This window comes from Coniosporium apollinis (genome assembly GCF_000281105.1).
Source record: "Coniosporium apollinis CBS 100218 chromosome Unknown supercont1.4, whole genome shotgun sequence".
NCBI lineage: Eukaryota > Fungi > Ascomycota > Dothideomycetes > Coniosporium > Coniosporium apollinis.
The window spans coordinates 530,897-553,209 of NW_006913266.1; the positions used below are offsets into that span (position 1 = coordinate 530,897).

Genomic DNA, 22,313 nt, shown 5'->3' on the forward strand with positions numbered 1-22,313 from the left:
GGAGCGCTGCTCGAGGATATGAGATCACACGCCCCTTCAATAACAATCCAAAATCCCACCTCGGCTTTAGACCATCCAACACCACCGGCAATGTCTGGCATTACCCCGGGAGCCGACTTTGGCGGGCTCTTCAACGGGGACTCCGGACCTGCTGCAAACCCGTTCTCTTCCAGAAGCGGCATGCCTTACCGCGCGCCTAGCCAGGATCCACAGCACCGTGCTACGTCCGGTTCCAGTAGTGTCACGGAATCATCACCTGCTGCTCCGAGTTCTGTAGCGCACTCCACACCGCAAAGAAGCTCTGCTGGCGCCAGTAGCTCTACAGGTACAACGTCGCCAGCCAGCTCGGGCAGGTCGTCGAGGGCACCGCAGAGTATTTTCAACTTCAATACGCCGGTACGGACTGTAGACCGGACGGCTGCTCTCTCACTGTTCCCTACAGCATTCCAAGCACATGTCAACGGGTGACCAACTTAAAGATGCTGTGTAGCCGATGAACAGGGGTATGGTTCTGGAAGGCATGACCTCCCCAAAGATGACACGAAGGAAGCATGAGGCACCACTTTCATAATAGTCGCGGAACGCCTGAGAATAGTGCCGAATGCTGCTGCTGGAAAATAACCGCTCCGTGATTTTTAATTTAGAAATTCCTCTCTTGTCGTTCTGTTCTCCACCCCTTCGCTACTCTTAATGCGTTCACTCGTAGCCCGTAGTGCTAGAACGGTGTAATGCAATGTTATTATTGGTCATGCATCTCGCTTGTCCCTTTACAACCACATCCGTGCCACTTCATGAAGAAGCTAGCTTTGAGAAGCTGCTACTGAAAATGGAAGGGAAAGGGCACAAGGTCACCAACAAAGTGGCATCCCATGCAATGAAGTCCGCCTCCCGCCCATCACGGCATTTGATCCCCGTTCTACAATCCTCTGTTCATATCAAATTCCACATGGTCTATTCGCCGACGGACTCGTATCAGATTTTAGTCTCTAGTCAAATCTGACCTGGCCAGGCATTGCCATCAGTCCCCCATCCCCCGGTTCGGATTCAATTCTCACTTCTGAATCTTTCCCTCTCTCTCGACTCCAACATATTTTTTGAGAAATTTGCGTAATTGGCTTATTCCTCGAGCAGCCTTCGGGCCGTAGACTTTGTAGTTTCCCATCACCTTGTTCTTTCTATCACTTTGGCTTCTTCCTCTACGATGCTGACGGTGGCACTGTTCAGTCTGCCACTCATCGCTTCATACATAGAATCAATACCGCTGCGCTGGCCTAGGTCTCAAGCAAATCACAGACATCGTAAAGTCGCAAGCCAGGTTAATGGTACCGCAAGCCTGTTTCAATCTAGAGTATGAGCCGAGGAAGACCTGTATGAAACACGTCTTGCGCCCGACGTGCAATTTGGTATCATTTCATCATGTTCCCTATCTTACAATAAAGCCAGAATTTTCCCGAGCACCAGCCCAGCAACCCCAACACCCTTTCCCACACGCTTATCCAAAAGCCAAGAAGCGACTGACTGATCCACTTGAGCAAAGGATAGAAAATTTTCAAGTTTCCTGTGCCCGCCACATTGAGTCGTTTGCGACCGGTGGCAACACTACCAAAGGCGATGATGTTCACATCATCGAATTCCTCGGCGGAGTACCCACGCCCATAAAGACACCTCCGGCGTTGGCCCACGGAAGATTCATAGGTGACTGCTGCTGCTGCTGCACCGGCTGCGACATCTGCGGCTGCGGCTGGCCAAAGCTATTTATTTGGCCGTCCGGCACATTTGAGGGAAGATCCCACATCTGGTTCGTAGGGTCATTGGCCGTACCCTGGATGTAGGAATCCCAGACTTCCCAGTCGAGGTTTGCTGATGGCAGATCCATTGACTGGAATCCTAGGTTCGGGCCGAATAAGGTCGAGAAGTAGGGGCTAGCGGTTGAGGTGACCCCTGATTGTTCTCCGGTGCCGAGGGTATCCGAGTACTGTGATGTCAAGCCCGTAGATTGCAGAGGCTGGGAGACGTCGGGGGTGAAGTTGGAGTAGGGCGGCTTCATGTCGTACATGCTTGGCGTGTGCGGGTTCAGCGCGCCGGTGCTTAGCATGCCTAGGGTCATAGCTGCGGAATGCTCGGGCGCGACGTCTGGGTCTTCTGCCATACCATTCCTTGGGAAGGCCGTACCGAACTTCTGCTGGGCTTGTTGATGTTGCTGATGGGTCTTGAGCCTGCTAAGCATGTAGCTGAGCGTAGCATGCGCCTTGTACGCCTCCATAGAGTGATCTCGCAGGTCTTCCCAGATAACGACAGAGGTCTCGATCGCCGCCACCATGCTATCGCGTCGATCCTGCGTCCATGCTAGGATTTCGGGTGGAACGGACCGATGGGTACGCTCCGCTTCTGCGGAGTGGTAGAGTTCCAGACAGACGGTCATCGCGGCCAGAAGGAAATCGTGTACGGTGAGCGATGAGATGAACCACTTGACGCTGCGTAAACGTCCACCCGGCTGGGACTCGTTCCGAAGCGTAGACTGATGCTGAAGCATGGTCATGCAAGCCTCGATACACGTTCGGCGAGAATAAGAGGGGCGAAGATTGTAGCGGCCCTGAGGAAGAAACTTGCGATGCAAGACACATTGACTTCTTAGGAACAGTAGGTCTAGGTTATACCGCTGCATGATCAGGCTCGCGTCATCACGGGAGGACTCCTGCATTGACCGCATCTTCAGATGCAAGGGTAATGCTGCCTGAACCTCCCGCAACTGCTGATCGAGCTTCAATATCTCATCATAATGAGAGCAGGACAAAGTCTGAGCTTCATCGACGATACGACCCAACATGTAGACCAGACGAGCTTTGGCGATCATATATGATGCCGGAGTAGCCTCGGTCACAGGACGTGATGGTGGTAGTTCTTTCATCTCCTCGAACAACTCGTCATCGTACAAATTGGCTGGGAAATCGGCATTCGTGTCGGTTGATCGGATCATCGGCGGGAGACCTGCTTGCTGAGAGAATAGAAGATCTGCTTGTCGGATGGCTGTCCAAACACGTCTTCGCATCTCGCCTGTGAAAGCCGAGATGTTGGGATAATGCTTGGAGTCTCTGTGGCATCCCATCCTCTGCGCAAGTCTGACGATGATACCCACACTGAGGAGTACACCAGTCTCGGCATCCCAGCTGCGTGAATATTCGGCATATAGATGTAGGAGCAGTGTCTCTAGCAGATGAGGTATCGGCTGCGTGACGTCGGCTAAGATCAAACACTGCGCGGTGAGACGTCTATACTCGCCCGACAGTTCCCACGACTTGCCATGGTATTCAGGAGGTTCATCGTGTGCTCTATGATAGGATTGTAGGGCAATGCACATCATCGCGAAGGCCATGCCAATCCAAATGATCGGTGTTTCATTAGGGTTCAGCCAATGCTTGTCGTACTTGATGGCACGTCAGTATTCATATTGCCATTATGTTTGCTGCCTGTGTTTACGGACCTGTTTTTGGAAGGTTGGGCCGTGGATAATATCTACGAGTGTCAGCTAGGAGATGTATGACTTAGTCGCTTCGACTTACGAAGCGCTGGATCGTATGTGATGAAGTAGCGAGTTATGAGTCGATCAGCAATTTGCTTCTGAGGGAAAGCAGCCAGGACTTCCGCTTGATCAGGCTTGGCGTTCGCTCCGAAAAGGAATGCCGTGCCTGGGCGGTCATCGTCTGGATGCGCTGCCTGGTATCTTCGAAGTTGATCGTCGTACTGTTTCTTGTGGTCGCTGAAGTAATTCTTCACTTCTGTGATCTGACGCACAAAGTTAGAGAGAAGATAACGAGAGCCGTTGCAGCGCATATGCCTACCTCTCCGAGAATCGCGTACCAATGCGCTTCGGATGCAAAGATGGGGGCCTTGTTATCCATGACTTTCATGACACCTATCGACTTCGTAACCTTGTCGACCTCGCCGTCGAGACCCTCATTCTCTTCGCTTATCATGTCATCGCCATCAACGTCTAGAGGAACGCCAACAGAGCTACCACTCAAACTTCCTGCCACTGCGGTGGCCGCGGCGGTCGGACCAGCAGACTGCGCGCCGTTGGTCATAAGCGAGAGTACCAAATTTTCTAACCGATCGATGCGGTTTTGCATATCGCCTGGCGAGCTCGAGGAGCTTTGGCTGACCTGGGACTTCTTGCGATTGCCCGGCGAAGCATACGAGCATGAAGAGGCGTCGCCTCTTTTGGTGCAGTTGTCGCATGGATGGCCTCTGTCACACTTGAGTCTGTGCCAATGCCGTTAGTAGACCATATGAAACTCAACAAAGACCACAAGCCGGCAGGAACGAAAACATTGTAGAACCAAGACGGATGTAGCAATCATATCGAATGGCGAGACTTAGAAGGCCTAGCTGTACTCTGACGGAATAGATGCAAAGCGGTTGTTTGATGGTTTCAAAATCCCGTACTGCTATGAACGGGAGTGAGCTGACATGCTGATTACAAAGCTGGAAGACCTCGCGCTTAGTCTGACAAGGTATAGTAACGAAGGAATGGAGATACTGCAAATCAGGCAGGGGACAGATAAGGAATCAGTACACAAGCAAGAAACGGTTTGCATACTTGCGATGCCTACACGGCGCACATGACAGCGGCACTCGGTTGCGCTTACGGACAACTCTGAACTGCGCATCGGGGGATTGGCCGGTGCTCGACGACGTGGCAGACGGTGGAGTAGGCGTCATCGTGAGATAGTGGAAGGAAGACTTCGATGGATGAAAGGTCCAACGGAGTAAGCGGGGCGGAGAGAAGGACGTAAATACGGCCGGATGGAGTGTTACTAAGTCCACTGGTAGGGGGGGGCTTGAGTTCGTCCAGCTGTTCCTCCGATAGGTCTTCCAGGACCACACAGCCGTTTTCGAGCAGGACTAGACCGCAACGAGGAGCAGAGTTTCCGGCCTGCACGTAGGTCCTGCAAGCTCAGCACCTGCTTGGCAGCGACCGCTCCTTGCCTATCGAGCTGCCTTCAGACACGCTGGACCGGGTATGACAGGCGTTCGAGGCGCGGAGATAGAGTGCGGAGGATGGCTTAAGTCCAAGTGCAGTGGCAAGTGGTTCTTAAATAGCCAAGAGACACCACGGTCACGTCAGCCCGTTTCTGCCTGCAGATATGATTCCGCCTTCTTCTGACTTTCTTCCCGGCGAGGCACAGCGTTGATAACGTCGAATACTGTGACCCACGCCTCAGTCCGCGCTTTCACGACACTGTAGAATGTGGTCCTTATCGCCTACAAACAAGTTTATAAAGATACACGGCGAGGAAGCGGGCGCTGGAAGCTCGAGCGGACTCTGTTGGTCGCTTGCACTACGGCCGCTGCAGTGGTGAGTCGGCGGTCTAGGTTTCGCCGGATATGATGCTGAAATGCTCTGAACGCAGGCTACAGACTATGGGTTTACTGCGCTTAGCGAAAGTCAGCCAGAAAGTACCTATTTGTAAGGACGATCGACGGATGCTACCTTACTGCGGGACTGCTTGAGCTCTTCGAATTTTGTCGCTGCGCAAGATCGCACTCCCGTCTTATGGATGGCGCAATATCGCCACAGTAGACTTGCCGTTGACTGTTGCGCTGGTTGTGGTCCAGGCCTTGTCACGATGTACGACTCGAAGGTTGGATGGTGGTGACCCTGCCGCGCATGAAGGAATCAACACCGCCTCATCAGGCGCCAAGCCGCGCAATCTACATGGTATCTGCGACATCTCTCGTTCTGCCAATTTCCTCTTCGCTGTACACCAGTGGTGAGTCATCAGAAGCTGAGTCTTTGGGGGCTGCTGTTCTCTCAACACCTGGAGCGACGTTAACTATATCCCCTCTTAAGTCCGCTTGGCTCGGCATTAAGATTTCCTCCGTCATTGACGTTGCTTCAGCTGCTGTCAACCTAAAGAACTTCACGGTCAACTGCATGCGATTCTGGAAATGCATCAATAAAGGCCAATCCGGTTAGCTCAGCGAGAATCCCATGCATGTTTGTTCGACCGAAGCTTAAGGGCGACCTCAGCGGCTTCCCAGGACGGAATTACGTGACATCTTTATATATCTTTCAACAGTAGTGTACTGCACCACTTGATATAGAAGTGATACAACACAATCGGAGCACGCCGGCTCCAAGTGCAAGGCCCACCAGGAGGGCGCACAGTCGTGCCTTTCCCTTATGCAGTTCCAAGCCATCACTCAGATCCTACAGCTTGATGCACCGTATCCCATGTGCTTATGTATATCTACACCCTCAAAGAACCCACCATGTAGACTTCCACCTACTCAATCAGTGAGGATGGCAAGGAAGGCCAACTACCACGGGAGCAGCACCGTTTTGAGCCCCGCACCTCCTTGCCAGACCTCACTCCCATCATCTTGCGACTATCGCATAGCTCTCAAGAAGTTGTCTTCCTTAATCGCGCTTCTTCTTTTCACCCTCATCGCCCTTGTCAAGTCCTCTCTCGCCTTCCCCGCCACCATGGCACCATCAACACTCCCGTCACCCGCCGGTAGGTCTGTGCTCTGCTCATATAGCGGGATTTTCGGCGCCAGGCTCCCCGGGTCCAACAGCGCCTGCTTACGCAGTTTCTTCGCAGCTATGCGGCGCTGCTTCTTAGATTTCGCTGTAAGAAAGCCAAGTCAGAGTTGCCCAATATGCGGAAAGGTTTATCGCTGACCAACGAGGGAAGACGAGGAACATACAGAAGAGATCCCCCTCAGCTTCTCCCCCTTCTTTCCCTTTCACCTCCTTTAAGACCCCCCACAGCCAGCTCGGATACTCCGAATCCTCTAGTGCCACCGGATCCGTTTTATTCTTGAAGAAATTCAATCCCTTGAGCGGTGTACCTGCCAGCACGGACGAGCGCACCGTCGCAGGCGTGGATGGGTTTCGTGCCGCGACATCTGTCCCAGCGGGCGAGGGTGTCAGGGGTGTGCTAAAGGGCTGGGCGGCGGAGGTAGAAGTTGCTGCGGGAGGTTGATGGGAGTCTGGCGCGCCTTGCCGTGGTGCAGCTGTTGTGGTGTGCGCGGGTGAGATGGCTTTTGCGGTGTTTATAGGTGAAGTTGTTAGGGCGCGTGCGAAGCTCGGGATGGAGGTCTCGCGGAGGTAAGGTTGCGGTCGTGTGCGGAAGGTCGCTCGGAATAGACAGCGCTGGCAGATCATTGTGAGCGCGCAATTCGGAGATATCGCCTGGGCTTCACCTAGGGGCGTAAAGTGATTCCAATGCTGCTTCGTTGCAGGGAGTTCGAAGCTGCTCGGAAGAGGTTTCTCCGCTGATGGATCTCCGAACAAGAATTTGGACTAGGCCCGAAGTGGAACTGGTTTATAGCACATTCATACCCACCTCAGCGCTTGAGCCACGGTGGTACGAAAAGCCTTTAGCACGTTCAGAGTAGGTATTGGGAGCCTTCGAGGGGTGGTTTGGGAAAGTACCGCGCAACGGAATCCAATCTTGGAAAATATGCTTTCTGTTTGCCACGCTTGTTTTCATGGTTTGTGGAAGAGCATGTGACTCAAAATGAACGTTCTCTATCAAGTACTCGGACCTTGATTCTTATCTTTCGTCGGCTCCAAGGACCAGGACAGGAATCTCGCCGTTGACAAAGGCCAAGCTTCGTTCAAGTACAATGTTGTGAAGTTCGCCTAAGTCCGAATTGCTGTTCCACACTTCAGGGCGCAACCGCTTGGAGTAACTTGTTTCCGACGGGCATTCACATGAAGCATGAGTTTGCTGCATTCCGCAGATTGCGGGTAAGAATTTCGAGGTGTCACCAGGTGCGGCAGAACCACTATCGCGGACACCTCCCAGGACGGCATATTCTCTCAAGCAGAGAGGCAGTCGGTCCCACGCGTGGGGCAATTGCACTTGCACCACGATAATGATGTCTTCCCTCGAACCGGAACCGGTAATGAGTGAAGCATGGAAGGCCTGCCGCAAGTCAACCAGCCTCTTCGTCGATCATACACCGTCCGAACCTTATGTAGACACATAAGCTTGGTGATCAGTCTCACTTTCCCTGGCTAGGCGCCTTGGGCTCGTTCCCAATCCCGCTCATGGATTTGGCGGGAGGAAATGCCTTGCATGCAGGATCGAAAGATCAGTTGATGCATGGGATCGGCGTGGGATGGCTTGAAATAGAGTTAGGCGCCGCGACGAGACACGAGTAGCGGCCAATTGCTGACGAGGATGGCCAGTTCGCATCACCATCGCTGCCGCGCACGGCGTGGGAACAGCTCGAAGCGGCTTCGCCAGGTACTGGAAGCTGTGATGAGCGTTCCATCGGTTTACGCGCTGTGCGACTGCAACATGTGTCTCGGGCTACCATCATCCCGTGCGACGAAACAACATGGAATTGTTCGGGGGCGCGAAGGCGAATGCTCCGACGGAGCACGATAGCAAGGAATGTGTAGGTAACCAGACTCGGAACGAACGATAGAACGGCTGCGCTATGCTTTTTTACGCCTAGAGAGTGCCGGGGGAGAGGCGATCAGAAAGAAGTGGGTGCAGGTGGAGGGAAGCGGAGGCGAGCCGCGGCGGAGGTGGCTTGCAGCGGTTAGCGACTTCCAAGCCGCCGTGGTCGGGAGAACAATTTCAGGCGGTAGGCCAATCGAAAATTGAAAATCGCGCAGGGCAGAAAGTGACTGGAGCTGGTGAATCACATCGTCCGGATGGTGCGATATTTCCTGTAGTGCGCTTGACATTGGGCCATGCGAAGCAACACACCCGGATAGTTAAATGATGTCGTATCTGCTTGCGAAGGTGAACTCGGAATTGCGACTGCAGCCGCCGTCGAGAGAAGAAAACCTAACCTCAGAAGAGCGGTGCGGAGCTGGGCCACGTCAGTCCCCCGTAAAAATATCTTCACCGTAGTTGTGCCATCATCGAATCTTTTACTCCGCTTCTCCAGCAGCACCTCAGCAAGCGAAAAACGAATACCATCATCCTCGTTCCAGCCTCCCGTGTTCACGCCTGGACCACGGATCGCACGAAGGAACCTTGGGGGCCCTGCATTGCTGTGTTTGGTCTGATTCCCATTACCATCTGAAGCCGAGCGAGGCGTCCGAACCTCCAGCGCGACCGGCCTTGGTATCGCCGGCTCATATCAATAGCCAGTTCCCCTAGTCGCTCGCCCGCCGCCCAACCAGAATTCTTTACTTCCTTCAACCTTCGCCAATCACCAGCAGCATCCACCGCCGCCAATCATCAGCAGCACTTCCTCTGCACCACGGCTACCTATCAGCTTCCCTATCGTCAACCTGCACGACGATCGAGGCTTGAAGTGGGCTCCTTGCGCGCGCACCGCCGCCTCGCTCCACGCGACTGCGCCATCCACGCCCGCCCAAACGGGCATCTCAAGTGAGACAGGTCGACACAGCACGCCGGCTTCACCAGCGAACAGCGTCTGCTTGTTGCTCACCACAACCACCAAGTCCCGTGACTGACTTCGCCTGCGGTTTGCGCGTTGGGTGAGTACTCTTGGTGTATCCTCTCATCCACTCGATGCCCTTCGCCCAGCGGCCTGGCTGCTGTTGACGTCGACGTCGCCGACCGCGCGGGTACAGCCGGCGCGTGCTTGCAATATGCACTGTGCTGCAGCGCATTCATCAGGCAGCACGAGCGGGCAACGGTACCTGGGCACGGCTTCTATCGACGGCAGTGGGCTGTCTTTTGAAGTTCGGGCGGCCACGGCATCGCGAGTCTTGTTGCAGACCCCGAACTCAAGGCTCAACCCACCGCTCAGCCGCGCATAGATAGCTCGGGCGGCGGAGCACTAGCAGTCGAACGTCACCTTGCGACGGCAGCGGCAGAGCCATTGCGACGTGGACGTGCGTAGAGACTGGTCAACACGGTATGGTCGACGTTGGGCGCGCACGAACCTGCATTGCCAACGCATCACCTCTCCAATCGACTCTCGGCCAGCGCATGGCCACATCCCGCACTCTCCAATTGACGTCTTTCTAGTTTCAAATAGAGCATGCTAACAAATACCCGTCGCTGGTTACAGATTGTAAAGATTCCTCGACTTCCGACTGGTAGCAGCCTCCACCAGTGCTTCCCTCCGCCTATCCCAAGCCGCGACGCTGCGACATTAGAGCTATATTCGGGCGAGCACCTCACGCACAGACGCCGCCTCACCGCGTCGACGCGATCGAGGGACTAAACAGTGACCAATAGGCCAGAGGACTCAGCGTGAGGCTGATCGTCAGCTTCGCGACTCTGCGGAGTTTCAACTGCGCAGGCTGATTACGCCACTTGCAGCGCGTGGCCACCCAATTGACAGCGCATCGACTTGTTGAAGCCTGAGCCCGGCCCAGCGAAGGAGTGTCTGACGTCCTGGAAAGCACGTTATCTGGAGCATCCTCATCAGACGCAGAGGTCCATCGAGGTTCTTGCAAATTACACGTAGCAGGATATCGACAAAGGATCGCCATATCGAGTGACCGGCGTAGATCTTCTGGTCTGTTTCGTAAGTACATAGCTATCACCTTCCCCCTAGCTTGAACCCCCACGATTGGACCGGCTGCTTACTGTCATCCGGACTAGGTTGCAGCTCTCTGCCATTAGTCAAACGGTTGCCGTCACCTCGCACCTATTGTTCCGATCGTTGCCGCTCGCTTGCATCCCGCAATACAAACATCTTCCAATAGCCGCAGCGAAGCAAGTGCTCCGAATCTTACTCGTCGATCGAGGTCCTAAGTGGCTCGCTGAGCGCGCCGGACACGGATACAGAGACCTGGGCTGTGTAGTGGCGCATTGAGGTACCCGTACTACAAGTCTTGGGCACTCAAAACATTCCGATCTCGAAAGAAGCGCCCACCGACCGGCCGCATCCATGATGGAGTACGCGCAATATCAGCAAGCGCACCCTCACAACCCGCACGCGCAGGCACATCTACAGAATGCCTACTCCACCGCCCCTCAGAATGCCGGTCCTGGTGGCGCATCGATAACATCGCCTACCCAGCAGCCGCAAATGCGTTCACAACACAACCAGGCGTCGCCCATACTGCAGGGTTCGGGTCACGCCTACGCGCAGCAAGGCCCACCGAACCCAGCGGCGCATCAGGTCCATCAGCAGATGGGTTACCCGCCTAGCTATGCCATCACCGGCATGCAGCACTATGGGATGTCGCCTGCACAGATCGCGACCGCTGCCGCAGCAGGACAGCCTTACTATCCGGTCCCGGATCAGTCCATGCAGGGGACGTTGTCACAAGATCCTAGGGCATCTCCGCGGATTACAGGAGCGCAAATGCAGAACGATGCGCGAGCGACGCCCCGATCACCAGTGCAAGTATCGACCGCGATGCAGGCGCAGCCTCTATCCTCTCAAGTTCAGATGCAAAGTCAGTCGCTACCTCAAAGACGGATGAGTCAACAGATCACAAGTCCCGGGATGCAGCATACGCAGCCGGTGATGAATCACATACCCAGGCCTTCAGCACCGCCTCAAGATTTCAAGCTGCCACCACAAGCGCCACCCGTCCAGCAGCACCAGCAGTCGCCTGAGATTGTTTCTGGAGGCACCGAAGAAGCTCCGTTATATGTGAACGCGAAACAGTTTCATCGTATCTTAAAGCGGCGGATGGCGCGGCAGAAGCTCGAAGAGGCACTTCGGCTTACGTCCAAAGGTCGTAAACCTTACCTCCACGAATCCCGACATAATCATGCAATGCGGCGACCACGCGGCCCTGGCGGCCGGTTCTTGACTGCCGACGAGGTTGCCGCGATGGCAAAAGGACAGAGCATTGGCGATGCTGATGGTGGGGATAAAGAAAATGCCGACATGCCTGCGAAGGGAGCGTTGGCAGGTCAGACTGGGTCCGCAGGGAAGCGAAAAGCTGGTGCCATGGCTGCGCCGGCGGCGAAAAAGGCAAAACAGAACAGCAAAGCCATGCCAGTGCAGCGACCCAGTTCAAGTGGAGATGAGAGCGAGCCAGAAGACGACGATGAAGACGCTGACGATGACGGCTGAACCTAGATTGCTGCTCAGTCCGTTTTCCTTCATATCATTCCGCTCCGTGACTGCTTATATATCTTCTTGCCATCTATACTCTCCCTGTCACGAATTACGACCGCGCTGTTCTAAGATCTGTGCTCTGTTCGAGTTCTGAGATTTCGGCTTTGGCATCTCAGGTTGTCGATTATCTTCATTTTCTGGCCCGGGAAACCCCAATCTGTTCGCTACCCGGGACCTTCCGTTACGACATGTTTCCGTCGCAGATTGCTCGTATACTGCTCTGCTTTGTTCAGCCAGTGCATACGTTAGACTGGCTGCTTACGAATCTCCTTTGCTATGCCCGCATCTAGGATGGGGAGGGAAGGGCAGGCAATATTAGATGGACTCCGTCACCGGATACGAACTGTGTGCTTCTGTTGAGGATAGTGGCCGAGTCGACACCACTCCTTTCAACATCTGTCTAGCTCGGTCATTCGTTTGCTTTACACTCGCTTTATATCCTGCATTGCGTCGGTTTTAAAGGATTGGGGAGCGCTGGGATCTTCAGGAGAGCTGGAACTTCATCGCATAGGTGGCTTCGGGGAAGCACGGAACAGCAGGTCGGAAGATGCTGGAAACTGTCATTGTCGATATCGCTTTCTTGTGCGGGACTGAGTCCTGTCCTGCCAGTTGGTGGGAGGATGTCTGTACTAATAAGGATAAGCCAATCAAGAGTGCTAAGTTTCGCCCGTAGCTAACCGGTTATCTTTCTTGTGCACCTGGAGCCTTGCCGCAATACGGCGGAGACATTTACACAATCTGGGCACGCTTCGGAGCATGTTGATTTGGTCAAGCCTTAAAACTACGTTTAGCCTAAGCGCGACTACTATACTCTACTAAGCTTTGTCATGCCATCTGCCTAAGTTTACACCCCACAGGACTCCTAATGCAGGTTATTTGCCAACGAGTGGTCGAACTAGACCTGTGTAAGCACACCATTTAGAGATATTCTGGCAACATAAACTTACTGTTCGAAGTCATCCCAAACACTCTTGCGCCAGAACCTGACCAAAGCAAGACCAACGAGCCAGCTCGCTGGTCCAACCATCATTCGAGATATCTACCGCTAACCGAGAAACCCCCCAGCAAAAGCACATAACGTACCTTCTACCCCTTCTCCCCTTTCTTCGCCCCACCTTCCCACGGCACCATCTCCCCCCTCCCCTCATCCCATCCAAACACCCCTCCCACCCCAACATTATACCGATAGTAGTTCTCCGTTCCGCCCCTCACCATCGCCTTCCGAAACGTGATATTAATCCTCCCCCTCTCGCTCTCCCCTCCCTTCCTTTTCGGAATACTATGCAACCAATTCGCCTGCGTACTTCCGCGCATGAGTACCATATCCCCAGACGCGAGCGCCAGCTTGATCTGCCGAGTCTCCGGCGGCGGCGGGTCGGAGGGATTTTTAGCGGGTGGGAACGGTTTGTGCTTCATGTAGAAATCCCGCTTGGCACCTAGGGAGAAGGATGCGATGGAGGGGTTTGGGCCGAGGAACCGCTCGTCGTCGCTGTGGTAGGATATACTGTCCGCGCCGGAGGCGTAGTAGTTTACGAGGCAGAAGTTGTAGGTTGAATCCGTTGAGCCTTCGGTTAGGATGCGTAGTGCGTCGAGACATTGGGGGAGAGGCCGCGGGTGGCAGGTGTAGCGATCTTTAGGAATGGGTCTCTGTGACTCCGCGTCGAGGAGAACACCCGTGGGAGAGAAGTAGGAAGAGGCATCGACGCCGAACACGGTTGTGTAGCGGGGAGTTGATATGGATGTCTCCGCCGCCCCGCGCTTTATGGTATACTGCACGCGGTAGAAGAAGAGCTCTTGTCGCAGGAATTTGAAGAGTTCTTTGTGGACCTCTTTGGGGATGTAGGGCTCGAAGTAGACGAGGTCGAGGTCGGGCTGGTCATTGATCGCTCTGCCCTCTGTGGCGGGCGCGAAAGCGAGGGCATCTGTTATGGAGGTGGGGAAATGAGGCACTGGATATGGGTAGGTTGGATGGTTGGAGGCGTCTCGTGGGAGGGTGTCCTCTGGTATTGATGCGGATTCTGTGTCTGTTCCCAGCTTCGGCTTCTTGCTTTGCGCGGGCTTGAAGAACCCATCTAATGTACGTTTCTTCGACATGGAAAGAAGAGTAGGTCAGGCGACAGGAAATCTGCGATGCAACCAAACCTGCCCGGTACTTGAGCTACTATTCGCAATTGATGGAAGAGAGGCCTATGTTGCGATGCTCTAAATCGCCTCACCCGCGAGTCGAGCGCGTCGCGGCAATGGAATTGAACTGCAGATCCATTATGTCACAAACTCTAGCTTGATACCTCACGTGACTTTGTGTCTGTTCCTTCGCCAAGCGTGCTGACAATGACATCGCTGTGATGCCCATCTTCATCTTGCTTCTAAACGCGCTCTGAAACACGCTCTATTTGTCTTTTGTCAATCGAGTTCCTGGGTGTCGTCGCGGAGTGCTCGGTCCTAGGATGGATCAACTGCCCTTCGAGCTGCTTCACTGGATTTGCAACTCCTTCCATGACACCAAAGACATCCAAAACTTTCGACTCGTGAACAAAACTTTCGCTGCTGTCGGTGCAGAGCACTTGCTCCCTGATGTCCACTTCTTTCTCCACGAAGATAGCTTCAAGAGGATGAAAGCTATATCTGAGCACCCAATCATCAGTCAGCATGTGGTGTCCCTATTTTACGAAGCGGACATTTATGATGACCTCATGATGGGTTTCGTCGAATGGGAGTCTCATGTGGATTTGCGAAGCTACGTGGACCTGGATTACGCTTACGTACCCGATGCGAACAACGACGAGCGTGCGAAGCGTCATGAGCGGCGTATGGTCGAGAAGTTCAATCGGACTCCGCGCCATCAGCTGAGTAAAGCCGAGCTCAGAAAACACTACCACATTTATCAAAGTCTTTGGCAGCAGCAAAAGAGGTTACAAGAAACAGATCAGGATTTGGCGTTTATCACGGATGCGATGAAGCATTTCCCACGGCTAAGGTCGGTCGTTATGTCATTTGGCTTTTGGTACAGGACTCGGAGTGAAGCAGTTGAACGAGCGTTCAAGGAAGGTCTATGCTATCTACCAGGGGACAGCCCATACAACGGCTGGACAGAAGGCACACGGCAGCTAAAGGTACTTCTTGAGGCCTCCCTGTTGTCCGACACGAAACTTGAAGCGGTTTTTGCGGGAAGCATCAGTTGGCAGTTCTTCAGACTGGACGAGGACATCATGACCAAGATGATCTCGGCCTGTACGTCTCTAACGACGTTGAACCTCATGCTGTCCACGGGGCGGGATGAGGATGGCGATGAGCTCGGTGTGGAAGCCTCCTGGTGCCGAGATTTCATGCGCAGTGGCGTTCTTCGCTCCTTCCTCGAGTGTTTTCCCAACTTGCGACACCTTGAGATCTCGTTTGACGTCAGTGACGGCCCCAACGACTGCTTTCCAGCGAGGCTGGGGGACGTTATTGGGGATGACTACGTCTGGCCGAATCTGAAGGGGCTTGTCTTGGGACACCTCGATGACGCCTCGGAAACCCAAATCTTGGATATTCTGAAGAGGCACCGCAGTAGCTTGAGGCATTTCGGCATTGATGCTATGGCGCTGAACCCGGGCAGTTCGTGGTCGTCACTGCTGTCAAAAATAAGGGACGTCGTCCAGCTGAAATCCGCTTGCATCTGCGGCTCAATTTCTACTGTCGATGCGATGGGGCTGCCGAAAGAAGCCTGGAACATCACTCCGCTGGACATTGCTGCCAGAGATGAGGAGAGGAAAAAATTAGAAGACTTTGTTCTTAACGGAGGCGAATGTCCCTTGAAACCGGATAACATGGATTTCAGATAATGAACAGCTCCTGGCCGACCGCTTCAGCTGCGCTCTCGCTTCTATCTCCCGGTGTTTCTCACCTTCGAACTGTCACGAACGTAATATATAGCACTTCACTGAGCAACTGGGCCTTCTCACTGCAGTTGAGAGGGTCAACTTCCATAATTTATACCACGTTGCAAGCCTGTGGTACAAGGATCGGACTTCCAATCACTCTTCTTGGAGCGACATGCGGAATTGCCAACCTGCGCGGTGCCTTCGGCTGTCTTTCTCGAAATGTCCGCAACTGCCTCTGGCCCTCGGCCTCCCACAGCCGAGGCCTCACGCGGTTCAGTTTCACTAGGACCATATATGTTACCATGTGCCCGCATCGTCTTGTTGCACTTCCGCGCTTCGCTCTCAGACTAGATTACGGCACTGCAAAAGCCCAAATCTTTTCTGGAAAACGCTGGGTCGGCCGCTCTAGATTGGGCGTGTCCCCGAGCTGTAATGGCACCATCAAGATGTCCATGCCTGGTAAGAGAAGACAGAGCGAACGATCCGCAGGGAGTTGATCGATGCTGCACCGCCGAGTTGGTTGAGCGCCAACTCAGAGTATAGATGGAACGACCTGGCTGCTGGCAGCTGTAACTACGCTGCTGAAGCACGAGAGCTGAGAGCTTCGTGTGGAGCATGGGTTTCGCGACTGATGTAATGACTTTGCTCCTATCATACTAAATAGGTGTAAAGTAGGCCGGCTGACAAGTCCCTGCTGAATCCAGTCAGGCAATCAAGTACATGTATTCCTGCAGCCCAATGCAAGGTGTTTTACAGCGGACGCTTGTTGTATGCATCTGCAGGTGGTTCTATTCCCGTAGACGAGTGGCTGATCATGCCGTCTGATCAAACGATTCCGCAGGGAACTGACTGGCGAGACGTTTGCATCGCATCTAGGCGTAGAAGCCTGTATTGGGACGTTTAAAAGCTACTGCACCATATCCACAAATCCAATCCGACTCGCGTCCACCAATCGATACTTTGATATTACATCCAGTCCGTACGAAGAACGCCTGGTTCAATCCCAAGATCTCGCTGCAACTTTAAGACTGTAGCGCGCACTTCCGAGCAGCTTCAGCCAATCACATAGTCTAGTAGGCGTTACCACTACCAACGTCGATGGTCGATGCGGTCTTGGTATGCCTCTCAGTCGATGAGAAAGCTGGGACATGCAGATGAAGCCTCAGCCTTGTCATGTCAGACCTGAACCCCCACTGTTTCTTGTATCGAGGCTGGCTCAGCCTCATGCGCCCGTTTCTTCGCAGCATCTGCTTTGCTGTTTCTTCGTCCCCCTCGATATGCCTTGGTGTTGCGTTGAGCAGACTCCAAGTACATTTTTCTGAATTATTGCCGGTCCTTGCGCTCTAGTCCGCACTCATGTCGTTACGTCCCTGCTATATAGGTAGGTATGAAGATCTCGAAGACCCTTCCACGGACATCAGGATCCTGAGGCTGTAACGGGGCGAGGAGGAGCAACCTTTGAGAGGCAGCTTGGCCATTCAAAAGCCTGGTCATGGTTACGAAGCGCTATCATGGACGTGGGGAGATGAACTAGATCTTTGTTCTATTGAGATTGTCGATGCCTACGATGATTCCTCCAAAGGTTCTTTTACCGATCACACCGAACCTCGAAACGGCGCTAAAGCGGTTGCGGCATCCAAGTCGAAGCTATAGGTTCTTGTGGGTAGATGCCGTGTGCATACAGCACGGGCATGATGTGGAGAAAAAAAATCAAGTTGAAATGATGGCGAAGATATACAGCGAAGCAAGCAACGACGCAACGTCCGTGTATGGCTCGGAGAAGAGAGAGAGAACAGCGCTAACGCGATTAAATCCATCAAAGAGAGGGCGTAAAATTCGAGACGGATGACCCGACAAAAGGCAGATCCACTAGTCGGTTTGTACAATCTTGGAAGGAAAGTTTACGCCGCGTGCAAGTCCTCCACTGCCATCCATGGCGAAGACTGGGGATTCAAAGATGTGAAGACTAATCCAGTCATGTTTGTTACTGGCTTTGTATTTGATACTGTTGGGGAAGCCTCGGTGCCCGCTTTATTCGGCAGTATTCCGCCGCAATGGATCAAAATGGGCTGGCCCGACAAGTCAAAACGTACGCCGGAGCCATTCTGGCGCACACTCGTGGCCGATCGCGATCCCGATGGGCTCAACGTTCCTGTGTACTACGAGCTTGCTTGGGATCATGCTTGTAACCAGAGCGAGAAAAAGGAAGGATTGTGAAATCGCCTGGTGAATCAGGGCATCAACACAACTGACCGCATCCATCATGGTCACTGTTCGATAATGGCGGAGTTCTTGCAGCGGGTGCAATCCGTCGTCTGGAACAGGAAGCTCATCCGGACGGCGAAGGGGCACTACCTTGGTCTTGGGCCCGAAAAAACCGAAGTGGGAGACGGTGAGTATTGCCCTCTGATTCTATCAGAGTTCAAGCGCTGACGACTTCCTGAACCCATTTGTATCTTCCGTGGTTGCAGTGTGCCGGTCATCCTTCGGCCGACTGCCACAACAGGCACCGATGGCAAACCAGTCTACACTCTCGTAGGGTGAGTAACACTTTACCACTGCTCACGACTTGGGGCTAAAATGCGCAGCGAGGCATACGTGCATGGAAAGATGGATGGTGAGGCTATTGATTTCCAAGTGGAGAACCAAATTCTCGTCGAAAAGTTCGAGCTCGAGTAACGACATCATCGGCCTGTTTTACACCTGCAATCTGGCTGACCTTCGAGGAGCCACCATTCTGGAACCCTCAGAAGCTGGCCAGGAAAGGTCGACCGGATACGCGGAGTATGCGGGTTGGAGACCGCTATCGACGGACCATGTGATGATGCCAGAGATGTTGAGCTATCGGACTGCTAGCACAACTGACGGACTGCCAAGATACACCCGGAGAAGCGCGATGAAGGCAACAGATAGCATTGCAGAAGGAACCCTGGGACGTCACTTTCCACCCTGAAGATCGCGACGGAAGTATGAACCGGCCTCCCGACCTGACGCTTGCACTCCTCGTCTACATAGCAGCATTCACTGCAACCTTTTCCGCAAGAAAACAGCATTCAACAAGATGTCCTGCCCGTCCAGAGTCTTCTCCGGATATCTCGGCTCCTCTCTCCACTTCACGTAACCTCTCCGAGCGTACCAGTCCTCGGTGCTCCTACCCTTCGGAGGCAGCTGTCCTTGGCGTAATTTCGCCCATTTCCGCCACTCTTCCGAGTCACCCTCCGTATACCTCCGGTCTAGCGTGTGTACGGCGATGGCCCTACAGTTCGGTGATCCGTAAGGCTCCTTAGTCGCCAAATCCTCCATCACGTCCATGGCTAATCGGCCGAGACCTGTCGACCTGTACTCTGGGAGGATGAAGAAAGTAGAGATTGTCAGAACGGACTTGTCTGGATTTGCGAGCTCCAGGTCTGGAGGGTCCGTTGCGCAGTCTAGAGAGATATGGCCCACCCGAGTGTTGGTATCGGGAAGAACGATCCAGAACAGAGACTTCTGTTTTGAGTCCATCATTTCGCGCCATCGGACGATGTTGGCGGGTTGGTTGTTCCAGCCGCAGATGACTCTTTGCTTAAGAAGCTCCTCAAATTCAGCCTCGTCATACAGGTTCATTGGGCGGAGGATGTCCGGGCTTTGTGTAGTCGAAACCCTGGATGGAGACATGATTGATGACGGAGATGATGTTGAATGGATAGGACTGTAGTTTAAGCGAAATAATGGATGAATCACGCCTGACTGTTGGCAGAGAGCTTTCCAAAACCTCAACTTCTGAATGTTTACGGTACACCGATGGTAATCCTGTGCTCTACTGCTAGGTTGAAAACGAAAATACGAAAACTAGGCTACGAGAACCGTGTGATTACGTCATGGACTTCACTAATAGCCGAGTCGTCAACCGGCTTGCAGAGAAAGCTACCCGACCGGTTTAGGCAGGTAGTTACCTGCTTTGCGATGCTCAATGTGAATCCTGTCAGACTACCCACGGTAACACCTCGAACTTGGTGTTATTCTTCGATGAGGCCGTAGTCATGAGTGGCGAGCTGTTTGGTAACAAGCACCGAGAGTCGTACAGAGGCAATCCGTTCTAGACGCTACACAATGCGAGATGATAGTGTTCATTAAGGTGTGACGTGGAGTGCGTCTTGATCTCGAGGTTCAATATCGACAATCTTGGCATGGTGTAGAATAACGATGCACGGGCCATTCTCCGCAAAAACTTCGAGACGGAAATCCTGTCACAAGTTTCATGTACTCAGAATATCCCACGAACATTGTTCAATTGAATACAATGAAGCGTAAAAACGAGGATACAGCATCGGCCAACGGACAATCCAAGAAGCGCGCTGTCTCACCTACCTCAACTCACAGCAACTTCCGCAAAGGCCTCTTCGACACCGAGAGCCTCGAAAAATATACCCAACAATATGCCGATTCGCAACCGTAAGTACTGTCTCACCTTCTCTTATACCTGGATCAAAACCGACTAATCAATCACAGCTACAAACACGCCGTAATCCCCTCCTTAATCCACGACCCTCTCCTCCGCTCCGTGCGCGCCGAAATCCTCGAAAACCTGCACTTCACCCCCAAAGAAACCGACATCTACAAGATCCACCAATCCGGGGACCTCGCCAACCTTTCCGGCCTCGACTCCTCCTCCCTCTCCCGCCTACCCTCCCTCCTCACCCTCCGCGATGCCCTCTACAGCCCTGAGTTCCGCCACTATGTCAGCACCGTCGCGGCGTCCGGCCCGCTGTCGGGCCAAAAGACGGACATGGCGATCAACGTGTACACGCCTGGGTGCCATTTGCTCTGCCACGATGACGTGATTGGCAGCAGGAGGGTCAGCTATATACTGTACCTGCTGGACCCAGACGTGCCGTGGAAGGCGGAGTACGGCGGGGCGTTGCGGCTGTATCCGACCGAGGAGCGGACGACGAAGAAGGGCGAGGTGGCTAAGGTGCCGCGCCCGGATTGGAGCACGGTGATTCCGCCGCAGTGGAACCAGTTGGCGTTTTTTACGGTTCAGCCGGGGGAGAGCTTCCATGATGTTGAGGAGGTGTATAGGCCGGGTGAGGGGGAGAAGGAGGAGGGTGTGGGGAGGGTCAGGATGGCGATTAGTGGGTGGTACCATATCCCGCAGGAGGGGGAGGAGGGGTACGACCCGGAGCTGGAGGCGAAGCTTGCGGAGAAAAGCTCGTTGAGTCAGCTGCAGGGCAAGACAGATGAGTTTGACCTACCGCAGCCGCAGTGGAGGAGCTTTCCGGAGGAGTCGCCTGAGGATGCGGAGGAGCCTGAACTGTCGGAGCAGGATCTGTCGTTCTTGGTTAAGTATATCACGCCGTCGTACCTCACGCCTGACATTGTAGAGGAGCTCTCATCATCATTCCAAGATGAGTCCTCGCTCCGGCTCTCGAACTTCCTGTCCAAGAAACTCGCGGTCCGGCTCCGCACGTTCATTGAAGCCGCAGAGAAACACCCAGTGATCCCAGCACCAGCCGCAGCAGCAAACAACTGTGGTGTGGCTGCTCCACCACACAAGCACCGCTTCCTGTTCCGGCAACCTCGGACGGAGCCACCATCTACGCAGGAGGAGGCATCACCCTACGACGAACTGCTGGACACACTTTTCCCGTCATTAGCATTCAAGAAATGGCTAGCACTGGCTACAGGACTGACGCTCTCCAAGGCAAACATCCTGGCGCGGAGGTTCAGGAGGGGAATGGATTACACGCTAGCGTCTAGCTACGAGGAAGAGGACCCACAGTTAGAAGTCTGTCTCGGCATCACGCCTAGTAAAGGATGGGGTGACGAGGACGAGGGAGAAGAAGAAGGGGAAGACGCCCAAGCCTCCTCTGGCAACGATGCGACAAATAGCAAGAACGGCAACATCTCCAGCAATTCAAAAGCCACTACCAACACCGCAGACGAAGACGACACTGTCGGCGGCTATGAGGTCTACATGGCCGGCGATGACGCGGACGAGGCGGACGATGGCTCAGACGACGGCGTCGAAATCCCAGCTTCCCTAGCCAAGAAGAACCAGAGCAGCAGCACAGGCGCCGGCCAACGCCGCGGTGCGGGCAACAGGAAAGCAGACCCAGCGATATACAAGAGCAGCACCACGGACGAGGACGATGGGGTGCTGTTCAGCATGCCTGCGGGCTGGAACAATATGAGCATCGTGCTGAGGGATACGGGCGTGCTGAGGTTCGTCAAGTATGTTTCTCGGAGTGCGAGGGGTGATCGATGGGATGTTTGTGGGGAGTTTGGGGTTGTCGGGTTGGAGAAGGAGGACGGGGAGGGTGGGGAGGAGTGATGTGGATACATGTAGTGCCAAGATTGGTCAAAAAACTTAAGCAAGAGAACACAGAAGTCAAAAGTTTTTTTACTTCCATAATGAAGGGATATGAGACGTGAGTGCTT

At 53.8% G+C, this 22,313-nt stretch overlaps 8 protein-coding genes across 8 annotated transcripts; 4 read left to right on the forward strand and 4 right to left on the reverse strand.

Moving 5' to 3' along the window:
- Positions 1 to 1,618: 1,618 nt before the first annotated feature.
- W97_01247 (uncharacterized protein) lies at positions 1,619 to 4,719 on the reverse strand (the record flags this gene model as incomplete). The annotated part of the gene is made up of 5 exons (XM_007779155.1): positions 1,619 to 3,424; positions 3,482 to 3,513; positions 3,561 to 3,783; positions 3,840 to 4,260; positions 4,598 to 4,719. The coding sequence occupies 5 exons, from the start codon at positions 4,717 to 4,719 to the stop codon at positions 1,619 to 1,621; spliced, it is 2,604 nt and encodes an 867-aa protein (XP_007777345.1).
- Positions 4,720 to 6,390: 1,671 nt separating this feature from the next.
- Positions 6,391 to 7,171, reverse strand: W97_01248 (uncharacterized protein; the record flags this gene model as incomplete). The annotated part of the gene is made up of 2 exons (XM_007779156.1): positions 6,391 to 6,632; positions 6,712 to 7,171. 2 exons carry the CDS (start codon positions 7,169 to 7,171, stop codon positions 6,391 to 6,393), a joined length of 702 nt encoding a protein of 233 aa, XP_007777346.1.
- A 3,674-nt stretch (positions 7,172 to 10,845) lies between these two features.
- On the forward strand, positions 10,846 to 11,985 carry W97_01249 (uncharacterized protein; the record flags this gene model as incomplete). The annotated part of the gene is made up of 1 exon (XM_007779157.1): positions 10,846 to 11,985. One exon carries the CDS (start codon positions 10,846 to 10,848, stop codon positions 11,983 to 11,985), a length of 1,140 nt encoding a protein of 379 aa, XP_007777347.1.
- Positions 11,986 to 13,116: 1,131 nt separating this feature from the next.
- W97_01250 (uncharacterized protein) lies at positions 13,117 to 14,124 on the reverse strand (the record flags this gene model as incomplete). Its single annotated transcript, XM_007779158.1, has 1 exon — positions 13,117 to 14,124. The coding sequence occupies one exon, from the start codon at positions 14,122 to 14,124 to the stop codon at positions 13,117 to 13,119; it is 1,008 nt and encodes a 335-aa protein (XP_007777348.1).
- A 353-nt stretch (positions 14,125 to 14,477) lies between these two features.
- W97_01251 (uncharacterized protein) lies at positions 14,478 to 15,854 on the forward strand (the record flags this gene model as incomplete). Its single annotated transcript, XM_007779159.1, has 1 exon — positions 14,478 to 15,854. The coding sequence occupies one exon, from the start codon at positions 14,478 to 14,480 to the stop codon at positions 15,852 to 15,854; it is 1,377 nt and encodes a 458-aa protein (XP_007777349.1).
- A 2,319-nt stretch (positions 15,855 to 18,173) lies between these two features.
- W97_01252 (uncharacterized protein) lies at positions 18,174 to 18,572 on the forward strand (the record flags this gene model as incomplete). Its single annotated transcript, XM_007779160.1, has 3 exons — positions 18,174 to 18,285; positions 18,400 to 18,433; positions 18,482 to 18,572. The coding sequence occupies 3 exons, from the start codon at positions 18,174 to 18,176 to the stop codon at positions 18,570 to 18,572; spliced, it is 237 nt and encodes a 78-aa protein (XP_007777350.1).
- A 342-nt stretch (positions 18,573 to 18,914) lies between these two features.
- W97_01253 (uncharacterized protein) lies at positions 18,915 to 19,550 on the reverse strand (the record flags this gene model as incomplete). Its single annotated transcript, XM_007779161.1, has 1 exon — positions 18,915 to 19,550. The coding sequence occupies one exon, from the start codon at positions 19,548 to 19,550 to the stop codon at positions 18,915 to 18,917; it is 636 nt and encodes a 211-aa protein (XP_007777351.1).
- Positions 19,551 to 20,175: 625 nt separating this feature from the next.
- Positions 20,176 to 22,206, forward strand: W97_01254 (uncharacterized protein; the record flags this gene model as incomplete). The annotated part of the gene is made up of 2 exons (XM_007779162.1): positions 20,176 to 20,327; positions 20,385 to 22,206. The coding sequence occupies 2 exons, from the start codon at positions 20,176 to 20,178 to the stop codon at positions 22,204 to 22,206; spliced, it is 1,974 nt and encodes a 657-aa protein (XP_007777352.1).
- Between the last annotated feature and the right edge of the window lie 107 nt (positions 22,207 to 22,313).